The sequence below is a fragment of the Cydia pomonella genome, chromosome 18 (assembly GCF_033807575.1).
Source record: "Cydia pomonella isolate Wapato2018A chromosome 18, ilCydPomo1, whole genome shotgun sequence".
Classification (NCBI taxonomy): Eukaryota; Metazoa; Arthropoda; class Insecta; order Lepidoptera; family Tortricidae; genus Cydia; species Cydia pomonella.
This window is the reverse complement of record NC_084720.1, coordinates 1,693,112-1,715,461: the sequence shown is the minus strand read 5'-3', so window position 1 is coordinate 1,715,461 and position 22,350 is coordinate 1,693,112. Positions and strand designations below refer to the sequence as shown.

The 22,350-nt window shown below is 39.4% G+C and overlaps 2 protein-coding genes across 2 annotated transcripts in view; both read left to right on the top strand.

Moving 5' to 3' along the window:
* Positions 1-22,350, top strand: part of LOC133527634 (A disintegrin and metalloproteinase with thrombospondin motifs 16-like) — a 100,053-nt gene that overhangs the window by 74,697 nt on the left and 3,006 nt on the right. Inside the window, exons 2-15 of the mRNA XM_061864724.1 lie at positions 2,007-2,079; positions 2,665-2,873; positions 3,029-3,755; positions 4,028-4,133; positions 4,976-5,110; positions 5,931-6,037; positions 13,074-13,216; positions 13,538-13,704; positions 14,430-14,496; positions 15,354-15,468; positions 15,984-16,114; positions 17,520-17,623; positions 19,132-19,297; positions 21,466-21,577. Coding sequence (XP_061720708.1) covers positions 2,007-2,079; positions 2,665-2,873; positions 3,029-3,755; positions 4,028-4,133; positions 4,976-5,110; positions 5,931-6,037; positions 13,074-13,216; positions 13,538-13,704; positions 14,430-14,496; positions 15,354-15,468; positions 15,984-16,114; positions 17,520-17,623; positions 19,132-19,297; positions 21,466-21,577 — 2,362 coding nt within the window. The remainder of the gene's footprint in view (positions 1-2,006; positions 2,080-2,664; positions 2,874-3,028; positions 3,756-4,027; positions 4,134-4,975; positions 5,111-5,930; positions 6,038-13,073; positions 13,217-13,537; positions 13,705-14,429; positions 14,497-15,353; positions 15,469-15,983; positions 16,115-17,519; positions 17,624-19,131; positions 19,298-21,465; positions 21,578-22,350) is intronic.
* Positions 8,666-11,189, top strand: LOC133527649 (uncharacterized). Its single transcript, XM_061864750.1, has 2 exons — positions 8,666-9,379; positions 10,276-11,189. The coding sequence occupies exons 1-2, from the start codon at positions 9,322-9,324 to the stop codon at positions 10,884-10,886; spliced, it is 669 nt and encodes a 222-aa protein (XP_061720734.1). The 5' UTR covers positions 8,666-9,321; the 3' UTR covers positions 10,887-11,189.

Below are 22,350 nucleotides of genomic sequence, written 5' to 3'. Positions count from 1 at the left end.
ACAGTTATCAATTGTTTGGTTGAGTTAAATGTAGTGCCCGTGTTACAACAACGCTATATGCAACATTAAAATACTTTATACAAAAAAAAACTTTTTTTTTAATTAACTATGCCATTAAGTTTCCTTAAATGTACTTACCCATACCCTGAAGTTATCGGAATTAAAAAAAAAACAGTATATATATGTATCATTTTTGTTTAGATCACGGTCTCCAATAATACAAAGATTTCATATGAAGATGATTTAAAAGCCCATTCAAGATTGAATAACCTAAATAGTTTTTCACAGATGGGGAAAGTCTTTCATTCAATTCTCTCAACCATTCGACTGAGAACAACTTCCAGCCTTTTAATGCTCTGTGTGTAAACACCATTACTTCTTAGATCGTCAAACCAGAGGCAGAATTGCTCTCATTTTCCTAAAATTATAATAAATATACAGACTAACCCCCATGAAAGAGAATTTGAAATAGAGATGTATTGTCAAAGAAAACTTTGTAGCCAAGGAAATTTATCAAAGGCCAAAGGTATAACAGCATCGTTTCGTGCGATGGTGCCATAACCTTAAGGTGGTGCCCGATAAGATGGCGCCTTCCTTCTTTGATAAAACACCTCTATTTCAATTTTCTTTGCCCTCATGAAGAAAACTTGGCAACCTCATAGAAACCTCAGATAAATGTTCTCTCTTTCTAATAAACATAAATATCAAAATGACGAATACAAATCAACGTTTATCAACTTTTTGTTAGATTTGACAAACATTTATGACAGCGCTGTTTGTAATGTGAATGTTAAAAAAAATGTTCTCTTTCTCATAAAATTTACCGTCCGCTTTCCTAAGTCCACTATCAAATCGAGCGGTAATAAAAACCACTTGTTCTACGCTATCACGCGATAACCACGTTCATCATATGCTCACAGACGCGACAATAGCCATAAAAAGTCTATCACTTATCGATCTCATTGCTTAGACGGCAAGCGTGAGAGCCATTGTCAAAATTTTATGCCGAGGTCGGCCATATCAGACAATAGCGGTTTGTAATTAGACATGCAAGGTTAATTAGTTGAAAACTTTGACTTCACATATATACGGAACTTTGAATTATGTTTCCTAGGCTGGAAATGGATAAGATAAGATTTTGGTGGAAATATTTTGTATTCCTGTATGCTTAAACGACTTAAGTATTTCCTTAGTACGGATCTTTAAGATTTGGAAAGTTAAGAAATTTAAAAAAGTGCTAGAATATTTTTTATGTTTTCACAAGATATAAATTAAGTTTAAAGGGGCCCACTAATTACCAGTTCGCCGGACGATATCGGCCTGTCAGTTATTCGCAAAAGCTGACAATCGCGAACTCACAGGCCTATATCGTCTGGCGAACTGGTAATCAGCGGGCCCATTAAGAAAGCAGAACTTGTTTCCCATACTAAAATATACGAAGTTTTGCGTTCCATATGGAAACTTGTCGACCGCACAACAGCATACTTACTAGGTATATGTATGCGTTAGATCGGTTTGTTGACATTGACATTGTCATTTCTGTCATCTGTCATACACGTAGATGGCGCTAGTAGCTATCGCTAGTGGAGTGGAGTTTTACGAGGCCGTGCCGTACAGTTGCAATCGTGGCCCACAAATGGTCTCGCCGGAAGATCACCGCTGACCTTCAGGTCAGTATTATGCTGAGACGAGCCCATTTCGTGGTAAACTATTTCAATATGTTTTAATCTTATTTTTTTTAAATATATATACTTCTGTATGGAAATTAAGTTTTACCACTAAATAAATGATTTATGATTATGATTATGATCGGTAGATCTTAGCCCGTTGCTGTAATGTTTATAAACGGTCAATGATTGTGTTTATAAATATGATAGTGCAGTCAGATATATCGGAGCGGCGGGAGATGTTCAGAAATATCTGTTCAGTTATTTTTGGATACCTTGCCAGCTCTAATATACCTATCTCATGGTGACTGTACTAACATCGCTTTTCCGTTGTTTCAGGAACACACGCAGCAGCTGTTGGAGCATCTCACAGAGTCAGAGAAGATATTCCTATTTGGTGCCAATCACAATGGTAAGATGTTCCGAAGACTTATGGAAAAAGATACAAACATATATTCTCAAGCAGAAACCGAAATCTCGTGGATTTACCTTGGTATCTATCCAAATTGCTTCTAAATCGGTTCAGCGTTTTAAGCGGGACACTCAGACAACACGTGTAAGAGACAGTTACTTCGCATTAAAAATATTAGCAAAAAGAATTTGAAATAGATGTGGATGTCACAGAAAAAATTTAATTAAAGTGGCGCCATCTTACGGGGCATAGGCCAAAGGTTGTGGCACCATCGCTTGAAATGATGCCGCCATTTCTTTGGCCTTTGATTTATTAGATGGCGCCACTTTTGGATATTTAACAAATTTAACACATATCACTGATAGAATAAGGATCAAAGTCAAATGGCGTTCTAAAAGTTTTAATCATGTGTCTAAAGATGGCAGTAAATTTACTGTGACTACAAACTTTTCTTTGACAATCCACCTCTATTTTAAATTTTCTTTGATATTAGTAAGGATGGTTATTTTACCCCATGGTTGTTCACCTTGGTCTACCCTATTGATCCTTTATCTATGTCTAAAAAAATTTAAACTTATTTAACAGATGCTCAATTCGAGATCGTCCACCACCACCACAAGCGCGCATCCCCCATTCTCCAGCACTTGGACCTCACGCCGGCGCGACACCACCTGCTCGACCCTCAGTTCCTCGTGATGAGGAGATGGGCGAATGGAACGGAGGCTGTGGAGCATGAGGATGAGGAGTGCTGGTATAGGAGTGAGAGTGCTGCGTTGTTTGTGTGTGATGATGTGGTGAGTATAAAATAAATGATAGTGAAACATTTTAATAGATAATGAAACACATCTGTCGAGTAATGCACGGGTGCGTTTTGTTCCCTGTGTACGTAGACATTTTCCTTCCTTGCAAGCAATAAGTATAAATCTAATAAATATATTTAATTTTTCAGAGAGGTGTAGTCAAATCCAATGATAGTTACTATTTAATTCAACCACTACCAGAAAGGTTTCACGATAAAGACTCAAAAACGCACGTCATAGTCAAACGCACTGACGAATCTAACAAAGAAGATTCTTGCATAGAAAAAGATAGCCTCAATACTATAGTTGCTCCTGAACCAGCGAAAACATGGACAAAACACAGGAGAAAAAGAGAAACAGTCACGCCAAGAAAAACCCTAGAGGAATTCAAACTAGACTTAAATCATAGAAACAAGACTATAGGAGCGTTCATAAACAAACTAATCCCAAAAACAGGGAAGCAAACAGAAAGACAAAAGAGGGCTGTGTTACCAGCAGTGTTCGTTGAAACTGCTGTGTTTATAGACAGAGATTTGTACAAGCACATGACTGTGAATTTTCCTAAAGATACAGAGAGGGAGTTAGTCAGATTCGTCCTAGCTATGATAAATGCTGTACAGTTACTATACCATGATCCTTCATTAGGTAGACCAGTAAATTTTATCTTGAAAAGACTGGAGATTCTTCATGAGGATCCATCGAATTTGAAAAGGCCGCATGACATAGACAGGTTTTTGAGTAATTTCTGTACGTGGCAGAGGCTGGAGAATCCACCGGGGGATACGGATCCGTTGCATTGGGATCATGCGTTGATATTGACTGGATTGGATCTTTATGTAGTCAGTAAGAATGGGAAAGTCAGTAGTCAAGTAGTAGGTGAGTGTTTTAAATTTAATGTTGATTTGACCAGTAAAATACTTTTAACTAACAAACAAAATCTGCCTCGGTCTTGCAATTTTTAAAATTGTATTCAAACATATTATTACTGTCATTTATGCTACGTGTCTCTATTAAACATGTTAAATCTTTATTAAGATCTTCTTCGACAGTTATTCTTCGAATAACCTTTGCAATATCGATGTTCGTTGCTTTATACTCTGGGAATGAATTTAATAAGAGTGCAATAATATTGTACTTCTTTATTGAAGGTCTAGCTCCAGTCGCAGGAATGTGCACAGTAACAAGCAGTTGCACTGTCAACGAAGGAAGACATTTTGAAAGCGTCTACGTCGTTGCTCACGAAATTGGACATAAGTAAGTTCTACTCCTAAACCTAACACTTTATTCTCCCTTGTTGTTTGATAAAGCATTATAACTAGGAAGGTTAATGAAATATATGGTATGGAGAGCATGCCCTAACCTCAGAAATATGTGATAAAGGTAAGCCAATAATGACAGTCTCACGGAATACTAAGTATAATAAGGTTTAATAATTTAAGAAGTATTATAATAAGCTCATTAACTAGTTCTGTGGACCGTCTACTAATAGCTAGTCTACATCACTGTGGTCTCCAAATTAAGGAGAAATTTAAGTACTAAGGTAGTGGTGGCAATCCTCTACCAATAATCCTCGTGGTGGAAGTGGAGATGATGGAAGAGGATCGTGCTGTGAGAAGAGTGTATGTGGGGCATCCGGGTGGAAAACGTCCGTCTTGGCGGCCCAGATATCGCTGGGGTGACGAAGCCCTAAAAGAACTGTCCGCCCTCGGAATACCCCACTGGCGTAATAGGGCAGAGTGGCGCTCTCGTGTCAGAGGTCACTGAGCCTGTGAAGTAGTAGGTAGTAGTAGATAGTGGTAGCAAATTGTACACTAGAATAATTAAGAGGAGCCGCCAATGGTGTAGCAAAAAGGGATGTAGAAGGCTGTAAGTAGGGGAATATACAATATGAAAACAGACCCTAGGCTCAGAAGAAAAAGAAAATAATAAAAAGAAAAGAATAAAAATAGAGTGAAATGCAGACTTCTTTTTGAGAAAATAAAACATTCTTTAACCCGAATATTCTGATGATATAGATGAAAAACGCCCTACAATCTGTTAACAGCTGCACCCAAAATTCAGAGCCCTACTAATTATGCTTTGTACTATGATTTCAGTCTCGGAATGCGTCACGACGGCCCACTAGCAGACAACGGCTGCGATCCCAGTGCCTACCTCATGAGCCCAACGCTGGGGAGCGGCAAAATTACGTGGTCACAGTGCAGCAAAAACTATCTGCAGAAGTTCCTTGAGTAAGTTGATATGATGCCAAATATAGCATATTCAGTCCGCAGCTGCGAACCCAGCGCCTCCATCATGAGCCCAACGCTGGGCAGGATCAAGATCACTTGGTCTTTGTGCAACAAAAACCATTTGCAGAATTCTTCGAGTAAGCTAAAGAAGTCAGAAAAGAAGTGAGTAAGGTTGCCAGAGCTCAACGAGGGTCCGGAGTGTTATTAGGGTCGGCAACGCGCATGTAACTCCTCTGGAGTTGCAGGATTACATAGGCTACGGAGACTGCTTACAATCAGGCGGGCCGTGTGCTTGTTTGTCACCGACGTAGTATAAAAAAGGCAATCACCACAAAACAAGCGCCATTTCTTCCAAGCTGTCTTTACGGGTTGCCTGCTGTCTACTCGTATATATAAGAATAGAAGAAAAGTAAATTCCTGACACTGGTCTTCAATACTTGTCACAAAATACGAATGTATCTATATTAATGATCGAGAGGTTTTAATCCTCACACTGTTAACCCCAAATAATAAATTAAATGATGGCACTTAAACTGCCGTTGTTTTGTGAAGTCGGCTCTTTTTGTCAAAGATTTACATTGAGTAATTGAGTATAGTACAACGTGGTACAACACAAAACTCTTTATTGCACACGTACCTCACATAGAACAAAACACACATACACAGAAACATAAACAAAGACAATTGGATAGAGGTAATAACAGGCGGTCTTATCGCTTAAGAGCTCTTCCAGGTAACCTTTGGGTAGCGAAAACAATAAAACTAGAATATGCGGTAGTACTTAGCTAAGATGATTGACCAGAATTATTTCTTATTCTAGCACCGTGCAATCCCGGTGCCTCCTCGACCACGGCAACTCTGCTGGACAGTTGGACCATAGTGCCGAAGGCATATTGCCAGGAGAGAGATTCGATGCTGATCAGCAATGTAAGTTTTTAATATTTGTACAGATCTGGCCAGTTCTTAGATGCTAAAAGCAACTTTCGGAATCACCTAACAGTCACATTAGTCACTTAAAAACTTCCTTTTTTTAATTATTTTAGCTCCTAAAATATCGTACCCGTGAATTTCACAATGTTTACAATCGCATTGGATTTCTGAACCTTTGGCAAGGACCAAGTCTGTGTTCCGTAGGTCAGGATGGGAAGAATACACATGTCCATGAGCTTTCGTTTTATAAATATAGGGAAATCTCCCTTCATTTGCTCTTTCATAGACCAATAGCTCTTCCAGGCACTTCTGATTCATCTTGCGACCGCCTTGTCCTTTCGTGTCTCTTTTCAGACTTTAAGCATAGAATAGGTAGTACTATCGCACAGAAAAGAAACTTCCTAAAAAACCGAAGTTTGACAGCGATTCCGGGACGAATCATGGTGTCACTTTCTAATGCATGGCGCTATCTCTATCGGCTATTTAGGGGTGTCAAAATTCAAGTCATTGTCTTATCTGTGGTTGTGCACGCAATTGGACGTCAAGTGGTGCCAATCTTAATAATTACTCGGAGCAATGCTAAACCGAACAGAGCCGAGAATGCACGAATGCTGCAGCCCCCCCCCCCCCCCCCCCCCTGCTATAAGATATCTTGGCGCACTCGGAACGCCTCATACAAAATGGCTGCATTATGTGATCTAAACCAATATTAAAAGCGAGTATTTTCTTAATGTTAAAAACTTTATGCTATATTCTAAAATAGTACATTACGATACAAGTGCGAAAAATAGGAAATTCGAAACGAGTGGCGATAAATTAAAACACGACCGAAGGGAGTGTTTTAAATCGACACGAGTTGCGAATTACCTATTCGCACATGTATCGTACAACGTTTTACAGTACATATGGCCCTTTAAATGTTCGACACAGTAACGTAATATGCTACTTCTCGCACTAGTGCTATAAAGTAGCCCCATATGTACTGTAATAATTATTTCCCCTTTACTCTGAGATTATTACATTGCTTTAAACTGTTAACTTAACTATTACTTTAGCCAAATTATAATTTAATTCATTACTTTCTGTACCTACATAATTAACGTGCATTGTATTGGTTTAATATAACCTTAACTTGCTGCTGGAAGAGCGGGGTCTCCTGTCACAAGTATTGATATACTTACTAGGAGGTCCCAACCCTTTCTCAATTTGTAACACAATGATTGTGACCAATAAACGATTTTTCATTTTTCATTTTCATTAAAAGCGAGTATGACTTTTTTTGAAATACGCTATCGACAAAACTGAAGGCAACTAAACTTATAGGCAAGTACTTAGACACAGAAAAGCTATAGATTACTGTAAAAGACCATTGTTAATTAGTAGTTAAATTGATTAGACACTGGTATTACTTTACGCAATACCATGAAAGCGGTTGTGAAATCCAACCTTGAAATTTCCTAAATATAATTAGAAGAAAGGCGTTGCTAATTTATTTTCTTCGACCACGTAATATTACGCAATTTTTTCTTTCTACCCGACTCCGGCAAGGCCAAAAGAAAGGGTTGAAGCATGCGGGTGAAGGTCGTGGGCTAAAACTAGAACCCCAATTTGTACCAATGAGTTTCTTGGAATTGGACCTTATGTATAAATTAATATAATTCGATATTTACCAATCGAAAATGATAAGAGGGAAGAATAGCTTTTCAAATCCAACGAAATAACGGTAATTTTTCTTTGAAAGTCCATTTCGGGAGAAAACGAAACGAAACGAAAATTCCATTCATTAAATCTTAACAAATCACTTTGGTTTTAATGTCGATCGCTTCAGCATAATATATTCTAGGTTTATAGGTTTCAGTTTTTTGAAAAAAATAAACTTTTTTTGGGAGAAAAAGGGGAAAAAGGGAAAACTATAAACCTAGTTTTTCACTGTGTCAATAACATGCTAAGAAATCATGGAGAATAGAAAATATTTAGAGGTGGAAATACGTTTTCTCTTTTTGTATGGACATGGAGTTGTTTAAAATAGTATTTTATGCAACAGTTGTATAAGAAGGGTCAAAAAAGGCGAGTGGCGTGAGTTACTTTGTAAAGGAATATGCCACGAGAATTTTTTGACCTACTTATACAACGTTGCATACAATATTTTTCCTACGAGTCAACAAAAATAAATCTTAATTTAGGTAAACAAATTACAGCAAAAGTATATAGCCAAGACGCGCGAGCATACCTTGTTACGCGCCCGGCCCGCCCCGGGCCGCGGCCGGCCGGTCGGCGACACCTCCTCGTAACTCATGAGGCCCTGGTACTTGCTAGGTAGGTAGTTTTTTCTCAATTTTGGCCACCGTAGCCTACGGAGACTAACAAGCAACGCTAAGCGGTCTTCGTAGTCTATGGGTGTTGCTATATTACGGGTGTCACATACGTGTTTCTGACTTATGAAGTAATTATTTTTACTATGCAACCAAATGAATATTTTGTAAGTTGGCAGCAATGCACTTACTTTAAAACTGTATTCGTTTTGGTTTTGTTAGGTTGGTAGCCATTAATCGCAGTAACATTATAGCTTATAAAAGCACAAGAGCTTTTATGAGGAATAGACAATATCGTCCTATTACTGCAAATACCTATTAAGTGACTTTATGACGAAAGTGGTTTTTTTTAGACCTTTAGAATTAACTTTTCAAGCTTTACAATCTGGTAAAACCCATTTTTTGATACGACCCTTCGTTCCAAAAGTAACTCACCGCGTAAGGCAACATATTAATGATTTGGTAGCATTATGTACTGGAAGAAATTGAAATGTGTATAATAACACAATGATTCATGTGTTCACCTCCAAGTAAAAACTGTTACCATGTTTTACCGTGTTTTTGCATACTCATTTTATGAAATTATAACCGTTGTATATTCTAACAGTAGCTTCTATGTATACATATTTGGTATTTGCGTAAATGATTATTCAGCAAATTATTTATTTTATGCCAAGCTAAATATACTAAACATCTTTGTATGTTTTTGTCTGAAGATCTACGTATTCATCAAATTGCAATATCTTTCTGCTAAAAAACTGTACAGTGACTTAGTAGGTTTTGCATGTAACTTTATTCCAATGTTAACATGTAGTTGTACAGGCAGAGCCAACTAAGTGCGCTTACTAGCTTCGCACCGTAGCTAACTTCACTCAGTTGCGACTCACGCGCCGATGTAACGTTTGATGCTCTTATAATAAATAAAATAATTTGTTTAGAACTCTAAGTTAATGACACTGTGTGATAAAAATGAGTGCCAGGAGTAGAAGACTCGTTAGAATGGTCACGGAAGACAAGGATGCAAACCGTAAGTAATATTATTTGGCCCAAATTTAAATTTGAGGTTCGTATGATTGTATTGTATTTTATTTATGGTTTGTGAATGAATATTTTAACTGTTTTATATATATACTATAGATTTTAATAAAGAATAGACTTGGATATTTCTGCAAAGAGGATATACCTCGGATGTAGGCAGAAAAAAATATCCAAGGCGCCCGCAGCGTGCCGTGCCGACCGGTTGACAATGTAAGTAGGTAGGTGCCTACTTCTGTGTTTATCTGCAAAGCCCGAGTGTCTTTACCTAATATTTATATACTCATTTATTTATTTAATTGGCCGTATCTGACTAGTTTAATTTACGGTATTTCTTGAGTATTTGGGCAAGCCGTACATATTTATGAATATAAATTCTGTCTCTCACTTATCAGTTTCTCAGAACTTATGTGTTGAAAGAAACTTCGTGAGAAAATGTGAATATATTCTACGACAACATTCAAAATAAATAGTTTTATTGACAGTAGCGTTAGCGTATCTCCGTTTTGACTCGGGCATTTTTGCTTGCTGCGTATGCTGAACATACGTTCTCCTCTATAGGTCGCAATTCTTAACCGATTCTCGTAAAATTTAGTGGCCAGATTTTATGATTCAATAGAATTTTTGGTCGATCCAGTTTCTGGAAATTTTTCTAAATGCGGAATTTGGCATAAAGGACTTGAGCGCCAATAACGTGTATGACCCTTATGACTATTGTGAGTTCACTGTGATCATTTTACATTTTCTAAGCTTAACGCGAAGTCTACAGCGCACAGAGCCACTAGTACATTTATAATAATATTTTTTTTTTTTTTTTTTCATTTATTTAGAACACAAACAGTCACATATACAAATGGTCAGTTAATTGTCAGGGTATTTTTTTTGCAGATGAACACGAGCAGGAGTATGAACAACGCCAGGCTTCAGATCTCGACGAGTCACAAGAACATATTGATGATCAGAGCAGCAGATTTAATGATAATATTTTTCTTGATGATCGCACGTCAGAGTCGGAGCAAGAGCTTCCACGGACTAAGATAACATTGCCTGCAAGGCGAATCTCGGAAACTACATCAGAGTCAGAGTCGTCGTTATTCGGCAGCGACTTTTCTGATAACGATCCTACCTACTATCCAGACGACGAGGACCAGCAGCGGGCTCCTGGCAACCACGGCGATGATGATGGTGATTTAATTACATTGCAGGACTTATTAGGCGCCACTGCTAATGATAGCATTTATTCTTTTACTATATCACCACAGCCTGGCATCTGTCACCAATATGAAGACATAAATAACGACACAGCCTCTGAGATTGCTACTCTAATATTATCAAATGTGTTAGAGTTGGTTTGGGCTGAAGTGAAAACATTAAGCCGTTGGCGAGCTGCTGATCCGAGCAATTGGAAAAAAAATGTCGCAAAAAAAAGACGTGCGGAAGGGTTGTCGTATACAACTAATAACCACATAAGAGCCCCAAAAGTCCCTAAGACAGTTTAATGTACAAAATGCTTATTCAAATGTACAGATACATTTACCGAACAAAATCGAGCGAAAATATGTAGAATCTACTGGCATTTGGACTTTGTAAACAAAAAAAACTTTATACTGTCTCGTGTTACAGTCCAGCCACTAAAGAAAGTCCTGGTAGAGAGAAAACGTCCAGCTAGACCTTACACTACAAAGTGTTTTTTTTTATTTAGGCGCAGAAGAGCGACAAGTTTGCCAGAAATTCTTTTGCTCTACTTTAGGCATCTCACAGGCAACTCTCGGTGACGCGTTTAAAAACCGAAATGAACTTGGAATTTACTCCAGTGCTGATGGAGGAGGACGTCATATTCCGCCAAATAAGACTTCCCCAGAAAAAGTGCAAGAAGTAGTTGACCACATTTCTTCCTTTCCTACAATGGAGGGACATTATATTCGTAAAAAATCTAAACGTAAATTAGATGTATTCTGTATGACGGATTGGAAAAACATTTTTAAGAATGATAGATCGAAAGGAGTGTACAAAGTTGACAAAAAAATGGTAAAAAAGGATCCCTATCATGTTAAAGAATTTAAATACAACGTGTTTTACGACCTAAAACGTCTAGCTGAAGCTATATTAAAAAATAAAAGCAAGGACTGCAATGGGAATAAAGTCTTCTGGCTAAAGATAAAAAAAATGAAATACGTAAAAGGCGACTCAAAAATATACTTCAACTACCACACGTCTGAAGATTATATGAACTTTGATACCAGGGCTGCGGTATCATTTCGCAAGACGGCGACTCCCCAATCTGGCTCTCGGTACAAGACAAGGAACCGACGCAACAAGTCGAACCCCAATTCTGTGGAACCACCTCCGACTCCTGAAGCATCTCTGTAGCAAAGAAAAAGGATTTACTCAGTTTTTGCGATAAAGGCGTCATTCCTGAAGAATATCATGGTTGGTTTCGCTCGCTTAACTGTGACAATGATGTTATTGACCGAGTTCCGGATGTTGCAGCATCAGAATCCAGCAGTGATGAAAACGATTGTTAACTTTTTTGTAGCATATTTGATAAATAAATAACCATGATACATTGATGAAATTTCACTTTATTCATTTCAAATACCAACAAATGATTACTACGTGCTAACAACTACTTTCTTTAGTGAAAACACTGTAATCAGTAAAATTATGGAGCCTTCAATAAGAAATTCCAATATTGTTTACAGGTAAAACCTATAGGTATTTACTATTATCTTGCGGCTAGTAGATACATTATATGTAAAGTAAAGCTGAATTAAATAGATATACAGGCATAAATGCTTTCCTGGGGGATATATAACAAAGTATATTTCTACAGGCAAAACCTATTAAGTGCGCGACTATTTCATTTTAATCTTATTTTTACGTCAATTAGAAACAACCTGGCTTTTTTGCATGATTAGGTAGTAAACTAGATAAAATTATGCTTAGGAATTTATAAATACAGTGTATGTTTGTTCATATTTTTACATAGAAAAGAACATCCAAACATTCAAATATCATTATCTGAACACACGATTTTTGCACTTAATAGGTATTTGCAGTAATAGGACGATATAGACTTTTCTTGAAATCTTTTATGTATGTTCTTATATTCGTGTTAATGAATGCATAAATGACAGATAACAGTAGAGGAGTAGGAAAAATAATTAATAGTTTAAAAAACACTAGAAAAACACGCTATTATAAATGCACGAGATTTGTTACAACCTCGAAACCTGATTGTGTTCAAAATCCATTACGTGACCTTTCTCACAAGTGCAAACACGACTATGATACGATATTCCATCATGGAATGCCAGTGCCTATCTTCCGGCTTCATCATCAGACCTTGAACCCTAATCGTGGTCAAAGTTCATTACAAGACTTTTCTAACAAATCCAAACACAGCTATGATACGATGTTCCATCATGAAGTTCCAGTTCATATCTTCCGGCTCCATCATCAGATCAGTTCGACAGTACTATATTATTGTATTGTCATCAGAACTACATACAGCTGCCAATTTTCATGACGCTACGATCCTTGGAAGATGGTTAAATTAGTTACCTTAGATTCCTATACATAGTTACATACAGGTCGACCTAATAAAAGCGTGTTAAAAAGTGCCTTGGCTACATTGCACCACATATGCCCTACATTAGTTTTTTACATGAGTATTTTATTTTCAGGCATGTTAAAATACGGCCGAGGCAGCCGCCACTCCGGTGCGCAAAGTTTGGAGGACATCTGCAGAGACCTGCATTGCCAACGGGAGCGATACACCTGGACCTCGCATCCGGCTTTGGAGGGAACTAAGTGTGGAGAAGATATGGTAAGTTACAGTTTGACCAGGGACTGTCATGTCATGCCAAACATAGACAAAGAGAATCATACTTTCTCTGTTTTACGCTAGTACTAGTATCCATATTTTTTTTGTTTTTATATATAGATAAATTGTGTTTCTCCTGCGTGTGAACTGCGCAGAGTTGCGTTTTTGGAAACGTTGCGGTCTTTTCATTTTATTTTATACCACGTCGGTGTCAAACAAGCATACGGCCCGCCTGTCTTTCTATATACGTAATTTGACGCTTTTCGAACGTTACTGCGTTAACTTCGGCCTAGACCTGTAAACTTCAACCAATATTGTTTTCAGTACTGCCGCGGCGGAGAATGCGTAGAGCGCGCCGGCGTGCCTCGACGCGGGCAATGGACGCGCTGGTCCGCCTGGTCGGAGTGTGCGTCCGCCTGCCTGCTCACAGACTCGCACGCTCCGGCGGCTACAGGCGTCGCCGTCGCCAACAGGCGCTGCCAGCGACCCCGGTAGACAACTTTCTGACACAAATCCATCCATACTTCCTTCCATCTATCTAGTCATTCACTGGTCGAACTGTGCGTGCACCTACCTGTTGACAAACTGTTCCATGAGCGATCCGGGTAAACTACCTAATTCCACCTTCTCCGGACGTCTTTGGGAGGCGAATGCTTCATATCTATTCATCTATCCATACATCCGCACTGGTCGAACTGGTCGGCGTATGCGTCCAGCTACCGGCTGACAAACTCCCCACCCGCGTCACAGGTAAACTACCTAATTCCACCTTCTTCAGACGTCCTTGGAGACGAGGGTAAAGCAAATTCGAAGCGATTTTCCTCGTCATTTCTAGTGCAAACTGCTAAGGAATGGAATTTTTCAAGTATACAGTCCAATTTATACGGTCACTGTAATTTTAGAACACAGTATTGCAGTCGCATGCAAGTTCCAAGATTTTTGGGAAAACTCGGAACACATCAAAATTACCATAATGATGGATGATGGACGCCTTCTGATAATTTCATAATATGAAATCATTGACACAGTACCAATAATTTTATTCACATCACATGTAATATTTGTATAATTATTTAGCTGTAAGATTAGTTTTTGTATTAACATTGTACGCCGCATCGCGGTTGATTGTGATGATTCTATCCTAACATAATTTTAAGATCATTGTAACTCACAATATGACAATAAAAGATTTCAATTTCAATGATTTCTGTTTCAGCCATGACAACGGGAACAGCTATTGCTCCGGTCATGATAAGAAATACCAATCATGTCACGCACAGCAGGTCAGTAAAGTATCATTTTAATATTTAGCGAACCCAATCTTTTAACTAGTATTGTCTCGCAATATTATAAGCGTTTATTTAATTTGCCCTTATGAATATCTGTTAGTTTGTGTCAAATCTTGAAGCTAAATTAGACCCACTTCCCGATTGAACTGTAATTTTGCATGCCTAAATAAATCGTATGACAATGCAATATATATGACGACATGAAGCTGATCTAATGATGGAAACAGGAGGTGGCCATGGGAACTCTGTGATAAAACAACGCAAACTAATTATGTTTGGGTTTGTTAAAATTGTCTCGTCATTAGTTGCCTGTGGAAATAAAAGTACAACCAGCAATAAACGCTTAAAGATGAAATGTTTGCCTAAAACTTATTTTTCATACTAACTTATCTACTCATACAACTTTTTTCCTTTTCTTGGGTCTTTCCCAGTTGAATCTTAAGGGAACCTCGACTCCGCTTTTCGCAACGAACGGCTATCACGAAAGCCACTGCCAAAACGTTCTACCAAAAGCTCTATTAGGATTTGGGATAAATACAGTATCCTCACGATAGTTTCCTTCACCGAAAAGCATTTGCTAAATATCAATATAATATTGAGAGCTCATTGAGGGGAGGGGGGGTAACGGTTAGGGTCGGCAACGCGGAGACTGCTTACCATCAGGCAGGCCGTATGCTTGTTTGCCACCGACGTAGTATAAAAAAAAAATATTACTTCGTTCATAAGTTCCAAGTTACAACGAACAAATTTGAACTTTGGAAGCTGCACTTACCGCTAGGCGACTGGCTCTCGACTTTCGTTCAACCTCAAGTCGTTTTTAATGCTCTTAAGTATAACTCTTTTGTCCGCAGTGCCACAACGTGCCTCCCATGACAGTGCGCGAGTTCGCAGACCAGATCTGCCGGCGGGCGAGGGAAGTGGATCCTGACCTCATTGGAACTGGTCTGCAGAGGATTGACACGGAAGGTAGTTCAAACACCACGACTATATTTTTTGACCGGTATCATTTTATGTCAAATCAATTATGACGACCAGTCTGGCCTAGTGGGTAGTGATCCTGCCTATGAAGCCGATGGTTCCGGGTTCAAATCCTGATAAGGGCATTTATTCGTGTGATGAGCATGGATATTTGTTCCTGAGTCATGGGTGTTTTCTATGTACTTAAGTATTTATAAATATATATTATATATATCGTTGTCTAAATACCCTCAATACAAACCTTATTGAGCTTACTGTGGGACTTAGTCAATTTGTGTAATAATGCCCTATAATTATTATTTTTTTAATTATAAAAATGCCCGCTGGACGATCATATGATGATATCTTTTGTTATAACCAATCCGTTTGACATGACATTAGTATTAGAGCTCTAAGACCTGCAGTATCGGGATGTCAATGATTTGAGTTGAGCTGACAAACAAATGTTCTACAAATCCACAACAACATTAAATACCTAATGATCCTCATTCGTTTATATTCAGATGTTAGCAGTGCTTGCGCAGTATGGTGCGACACCCGCGGAGGCGGCTACAAATCCCGCGGCTGGACCCTGCCAGACGGAACCGCGTGCTCCACTATGTCACCGATGTTTTGTATTTCAGGAGTTTGTCAGGTAATAGCTTAACTTTAAAATAGCAGCAATATAATGTAAGATGCAGTATATCAGGTAAGGCGATGATCCAGTGCGCCCTTTTCTACATGCGAAAAAAACATGACACAAGTTGGCTTAAAAATGATTTCTTTGAACTGGTGCCTAGCCTTTTTTAAGACATGATTTTCTGAGTTATTTTAACTTCAGATTAAACATTAAAGGTACTAAATCCTGGCCTAATAAAAATAATTGTACCTTAGCGTTTTTTCTTAAAAATGAAATCGATAACTTGAAAATTATAACGCCTGCAAAAGTGTAATAGCAAGCAAAATATTAATGAGTAAAACTTGGAAACCACAAATAAAACGGCTCATATTATAATTGAATATGAAGGTACAAAAAAGGTACATACATTTGGCTTTTATAGAATTTACCAATAACCACGGGAATATGGCGTAATAAAGTACACCCGCCATTCTGACTGTCAGGATGGCGGGTGTACTGTTTCTTGGTGATAACTTTAAGTACCTTGAGGTAAATTTTTTTTAAAATTGGTACTATATATATATAATTCAGCCTATATACGTCCCACTGCTGGGCACAGGCCTCCTCTCATGTGCGAGAGGGCTCGGGCTATAGTCCCCACGCTAGCCCAATGCGGATTGGGGACTTCACATAGGTACACCTTTGAATTTCTTCGCAGATGTGTGCAGGTTTCCTCACGATGTTTTCCTTCACCGAAAAGCTAGTGGTAAATATCACATGACATTTCGTACATAAGTTCCGAAAAACTCATTGGTACCTACGAGCCAGGATTTGTAAAGTTTGTAAAGTTGGTACTAAATAGTACAAATTAGGTACAAAAATGTGGTATGGTTTTCATTTAATTTTATTTAGGTACACCCGCCATTCTGACTCTCACGACTTATCGCAGTGCTCGGTTGTCATTACCGTCTTGCTTATCGCAAGCAGTAATTACATGGGAAAACTCATGCAATCGTTTATCTTGTCCTCCTTTAATGTCTTTATTTAAACGATTTTTTTTTCATGCAAGTATCTGCGGTACGTTAGGCAGCTTAGGGCTCCTCTACACGATGGCCCAGCGTAGGCCAGTCCAAGGGACGCAGCTATGCGGTAAAGTGAGATGGCAATAGCACTTGCTCCCTCTAACGCATAAATGCGTCCCTAGGACTGGCCTACGCTGAGCCATCATGTAGAGGAGCCATTACATGTCGTCGGCTCTTTCCAAACCCGGTTGGCTTCGGTTCCGCGGCGCTTTCAACACAAATCTATTCTCCGTAAAACATGAATCATTTGTCTTTACCCGCGTCTTCAACAAGTTACCCCATCACTAAGCTTGATTTTTCCCATAATTCATTTCTGTATCTCCTTTGCCACAAGATTAACTTATCAAATTCCTTTTCAGAAATTCACCTGCAACGCCGACACGGAGTTCTCCCTGCGGCCGGGAGACTGCGAATGGGAGCCGCTCCAACTGCAGACCGCCGCCCCTCAACAGTCCACATCATCGTACGTATCTTTTTTTAACACTACGTCGTTGTCAAACAAGCATGCGTCCCTCCTATGGTAAGCAGTCACCGTAGCCTATGGACGCCTGCAACTCCAGAGGTGCTTACATGCGCGTTGCCGACCCTAACGCTCCGCACCCTCGTTGAGCTCTAGCAACCTTACGCACCGACAGTAACACGACACCATTAGTAGGGTCTAGTTTTTTTTTGTGCTGCGGTTTTCTGTAAGGGGAGGTACTTCCCCAGTTAGCCTCTATTGTACACGAGCTTTAAAAATTTTAGGGGTCGCTTGCTACCCTGGTCCTTGCGATTATTGAACGGTGCACATCTGGTCCGATAAAAACCTGATGGCAAAACGCCTGATGGTCTCTTGGTTGGTCCTTGCCAGAAAAGTAAAGGCCACTTATGGCACAGAATAAGTAATGGTACTACCGTACAGAAAGGAAACTTCCTACAAAATCGAAGTTTGACAGCGATTCGAACCATGTTGTCCCTTTCTAATATATGTCACTTTCCCTTTCGGCTATTTAGGGTTGTCAATAGTCAAGTCATTTTCTTATTTGTACGACTACTCTGGGGTCTCTGGGGATGCCAGCTAGTTGCTATTTTGGCTCACCTGTCATCATTCATCCGGCAGACATGTCCAACCCAGTCCCACTTTAGCCTGGCGGTCTTCATCCCAACATCGACGACACGGGTTTTGAAGGGAAGCTCTGTGTTCCTCACCCTGTCAGATCTTCGGATACCCAGGATACTCCGCTCCATTGCCCTTTGGCAAACCTTACGCAAAGGGACGTCAAGTTTTGCCAATCCTAATAATTGCTCGTACCAACGCTCAGCCGAACGGAGCCGAGCACGCCCGAAGGCTATAGTTTCCCCCCATTGCTTTATGGGAAGCTTCATATGCCTGTCTTTGTAAGTAGATTGATGAACCCTATTGCGGATTTCATAATAAAATTGGTTGTAACCTGACAATTTTGTGGATAATGTGAATTATTTTTATACCTAAAATAAGTTTTTGGCAAAAATTTAATTTTTGGTACAAGCTTTTATCGCTGACTGTAATTTTTTCCCACAGGCAACTAATACTCATCGAGACAATTCTAAAAACCCCAAAAACAATTAGGTTGCGTTGTTTTATCACAGTATTTCCATGGCCACCTCGCGATCTGCTCGATGGTACCATAATATTGCATTGTCACCCGACTTACATATGTATGCAAATTTTCATCTTCATCGAAAACCGGGAAGAGGCTAAAATTTTTCATGCAAGATTTGACCCGTACAAACATACATCAAAAAAAAAAAAAAAGTTTATTTTACTTTCACAATAATCATCATAAAGTTAGTGATTGGAACCTCCTTTTAAGCTTTAATATAGCTTGTGCCAGGAGGTACCGCTCTTCCTTATCTGAAGAATGTTAACAATATTGTGCTATACATAGTAACATTGCAAGTTAATAAAAAGCTTGTAATACATGATTTTAACAGAGAATCTTTAATTTCTAGAACAAAAACATCATCAACATGGCGCCGGGCCGTGGGTCCCCAGTGGCGGGCGTGGAGCGGCTGCCACTACCACTGCATGTCCCCGGGCGCCGGCGTGCGCCTCGTGCGGGCGCCGCGCGCCGCCAGCATACAGCTCTGCCGGCCCGACAGCGCGCGGGCCGACTCGGTAAGCCCCCAGTACTTGTATAACATCGTAACGTGAACGTAAGCATAGAGAAATAATAAGTACATAGAGTGCTCACTCCATACATCAGTTTTGGTATCATAACGCTTATTATAGGTAGCGTGCATGAACTGTAGGAGGCAGCACAGGAGCTGTCAGATTTTTGGCGCGAAGCGTAAATGTGATGTTTATTGTTCCGATGTAGCCCACAAGATGGCAGAACCTACTATGCACAAGAAAACACTTGACGTGTATATGTGCCTGTTTATGGTTCCGATTCAAACCACAAGATGGCAGACCCTCCAACGCGCACGGTCCCTATTTTCGTAGTCGACATCTAGACCCTACTCATAGTGTTGTGTTGTGTTGCCAGAGCTCAACGAGGGGTGGGAGGGGATTAGGATCGGCAACGCGCATGTAACTCCTCTGGAGTTGCAGGCGTACATAGGCTACGGATACTGCTTACCATCAGGCGGGCCGTATGCTTTTTTGCCACCGACGTAGTATTGAAAAAATTAGATATAAAAGCATCGAGTAGCGGAACTCTCAGTACTGCTACTCGGCAATAGATATCGCGGCAAACAAAAAGTCTAATGCTCAACGATTTTCAGCTAATATTATAACCAGAGTAAGTGTAAGAGAAAATAGAGTTCCGGTTACTCTGGTTATAATTGTGTAATAATGTCCTATAATTAAAAAAAAAAAAATTTTTTAGCGGAAAATCGTTAAGAGGCTGTCAATACCTAAAGCGCGCACACTGTCTATTTGTATCGGAATAAATGAGATAGCACTGTCGCATGTTACTGGGCCTGGGCAAGGGAATAATAAGAAAGATATTTAAATAAAAAAAAGTGGATTATTAGTGTAATATTTTACTCAACAGCGGTTTAGATATAAATGTTTTGAAATTGTGATTTTAATTGCAGACCCATAAGTCAAAACAATAAAGACATAGAACCATTTAATTGTGATTTTAAGACCAATCTTTGCAATTATTTTCTATCGAGCCGATTTCGTTTAATCATGTATCGAGTACAACCACGGTCTTTGAAATATAATTAACATGAACATATATTTTTCTTACTTCCCTAAAACAAATAGTCTTTCTTAAAAAACTGTTTAAGTAACATCAATTTCAAGGACATTGGGTGTTGAGAGCCCCTTAAGCATTAAATTTTTTGTTTGCCACGATATCTATCACCGAGTAGCAGTACTGAGAGTTCCGCTACTCGATGCTAGATGTCGACTACGAAAATAATAAGCGTTTTGGTACCAAAACTGATGTATAGAGTGAGCACTCTATGTACTTCTTATTTCTCTATGACGTAAGTCATATATTACGTTTGATAACATGATTGTTCGCATGCAACTCGTGAAAGCTGCGTTAACCTTTTGACCGCCACCGTGGGCTATAGCCGACATCTGAAAGACTTGCCAAGGACGCCAACGACGGCTACAGCCGACAGTTTCGCCAATGCAATAGGGACTAACGCGGAACTCCGTAAGGTTCAATTTTACATAAATAAGCGTTATCGCCTGCGTCCGGGGCACGGCATGTTCCTTCGCCGTCTGCCGTTCAAAAGGTTAACCTTAAACACGTCACAATACCTACTTAGGTGGAGCGTATTAAGGGTCTGCTAGGCCAAATTCGCTGTTTTTACGTCGCTATAGCAAGCCTGAACGATAAACAATAAAGTTATGTACAGAATAGTTTAGCTTGGTAATTGAAAAATAGGAAGTCTAAAGTTTTCACAATTTTAAAAGTTGTTAAACAAAAGTTCCATCGTTTGAGGAGTACAATATATGTGTTAATTGGGTGAATCAACTTTTTTTGTTTTGTTATCCTGTCCCGTTGTCCAAGGGACAACAGTGGCACAGTTTGTTTGAAGAGACGTTGTATGCCGTTTTATTAACATGCTTAGTAGTGGGCCCATTATGGACATTGGTTATAACGACCACGAAAACGCAAGTTTAATACATTTAAGTACCATAAAATCAGTATTTCAATGAACTTTTGTCCCCTGGACAACTAATCGTAACCATGGCAACGAGTGACGCTAAAAAGTTGATTCTCCCAATTATTTGCTCGTTTTACAGATACCACCCACCACCTATGCGTCCTCAAATACGAGACGGGAAGTGGGATTTACCTAATCAGGCTTTTGTTTCAGGGATGTACCCAAAGAAAGACCCCATATCAGTACGCGACGATGGTGTGCACTAAGTACAAGGAGAGAGTCAGGAGACTGTCAGGGCTTGGTATGCAGATATCACCAGCACTTGGTGAGTAACATTGGTGAGAATGGAAGCACTGAGGGCAGGGTTACTAAGCCAAAATGGTCTAAGGAGCCACTTAGAGCCGACGCTAGCGTCTTTTGAGTCGGCGTCTAGTCAGCGCTATGGGAAATGGCGTCGCTGCGCAGTTGCGCCAACGTTGCGTCGAGCAACAGCCATAGAGTTGTCTAGACGCCGACGCTCGAGAGACGCTAAATGTGGAGTGGCCATTACATTGCATCGCAATCGTGGTGTGTATTAATTTCAAGTTAGATTAGTTATATTGGATAGGTTAGTTTTGGATCCGGGTATGTCCTTAAACTACGTCCAAAAGAGAGGTATGAGCATTTTGAATGTAATTTCGTTTTGTGTGGTAGGGCACAGCACAGCGGATGTCATTCCAGATCTAGAGCAGAGCCCAACTGAGGTACCTCCACCTTACAGAAAACCGCAGCCAAATAACACTAGACCCTACTCATAGTGTTGAGTTCCTGCCGGTGAGTAAGCTTGCCAGAGCTCAACGAGGGTGCAGTGTTATTAGGGTCGGCAACGTGCATGTAACAACTCTGGAGTTGCAGGCGTCCATAGGCTACGGAGACTGCTTACCATCCGGCGAGCCGTATGCTTGTATTCCACAAACGTAGTATAAAAAAATCTCACAACAAAAATAATTTCTTTTCATCAAAAATTTTCATAATGTAAGTATTATTTCTTTGGTTAGGAGTATAAACCTGCTAAATAATTTTTTAAAAGTAGAGCATTTTGAAACTTTATTTATATAC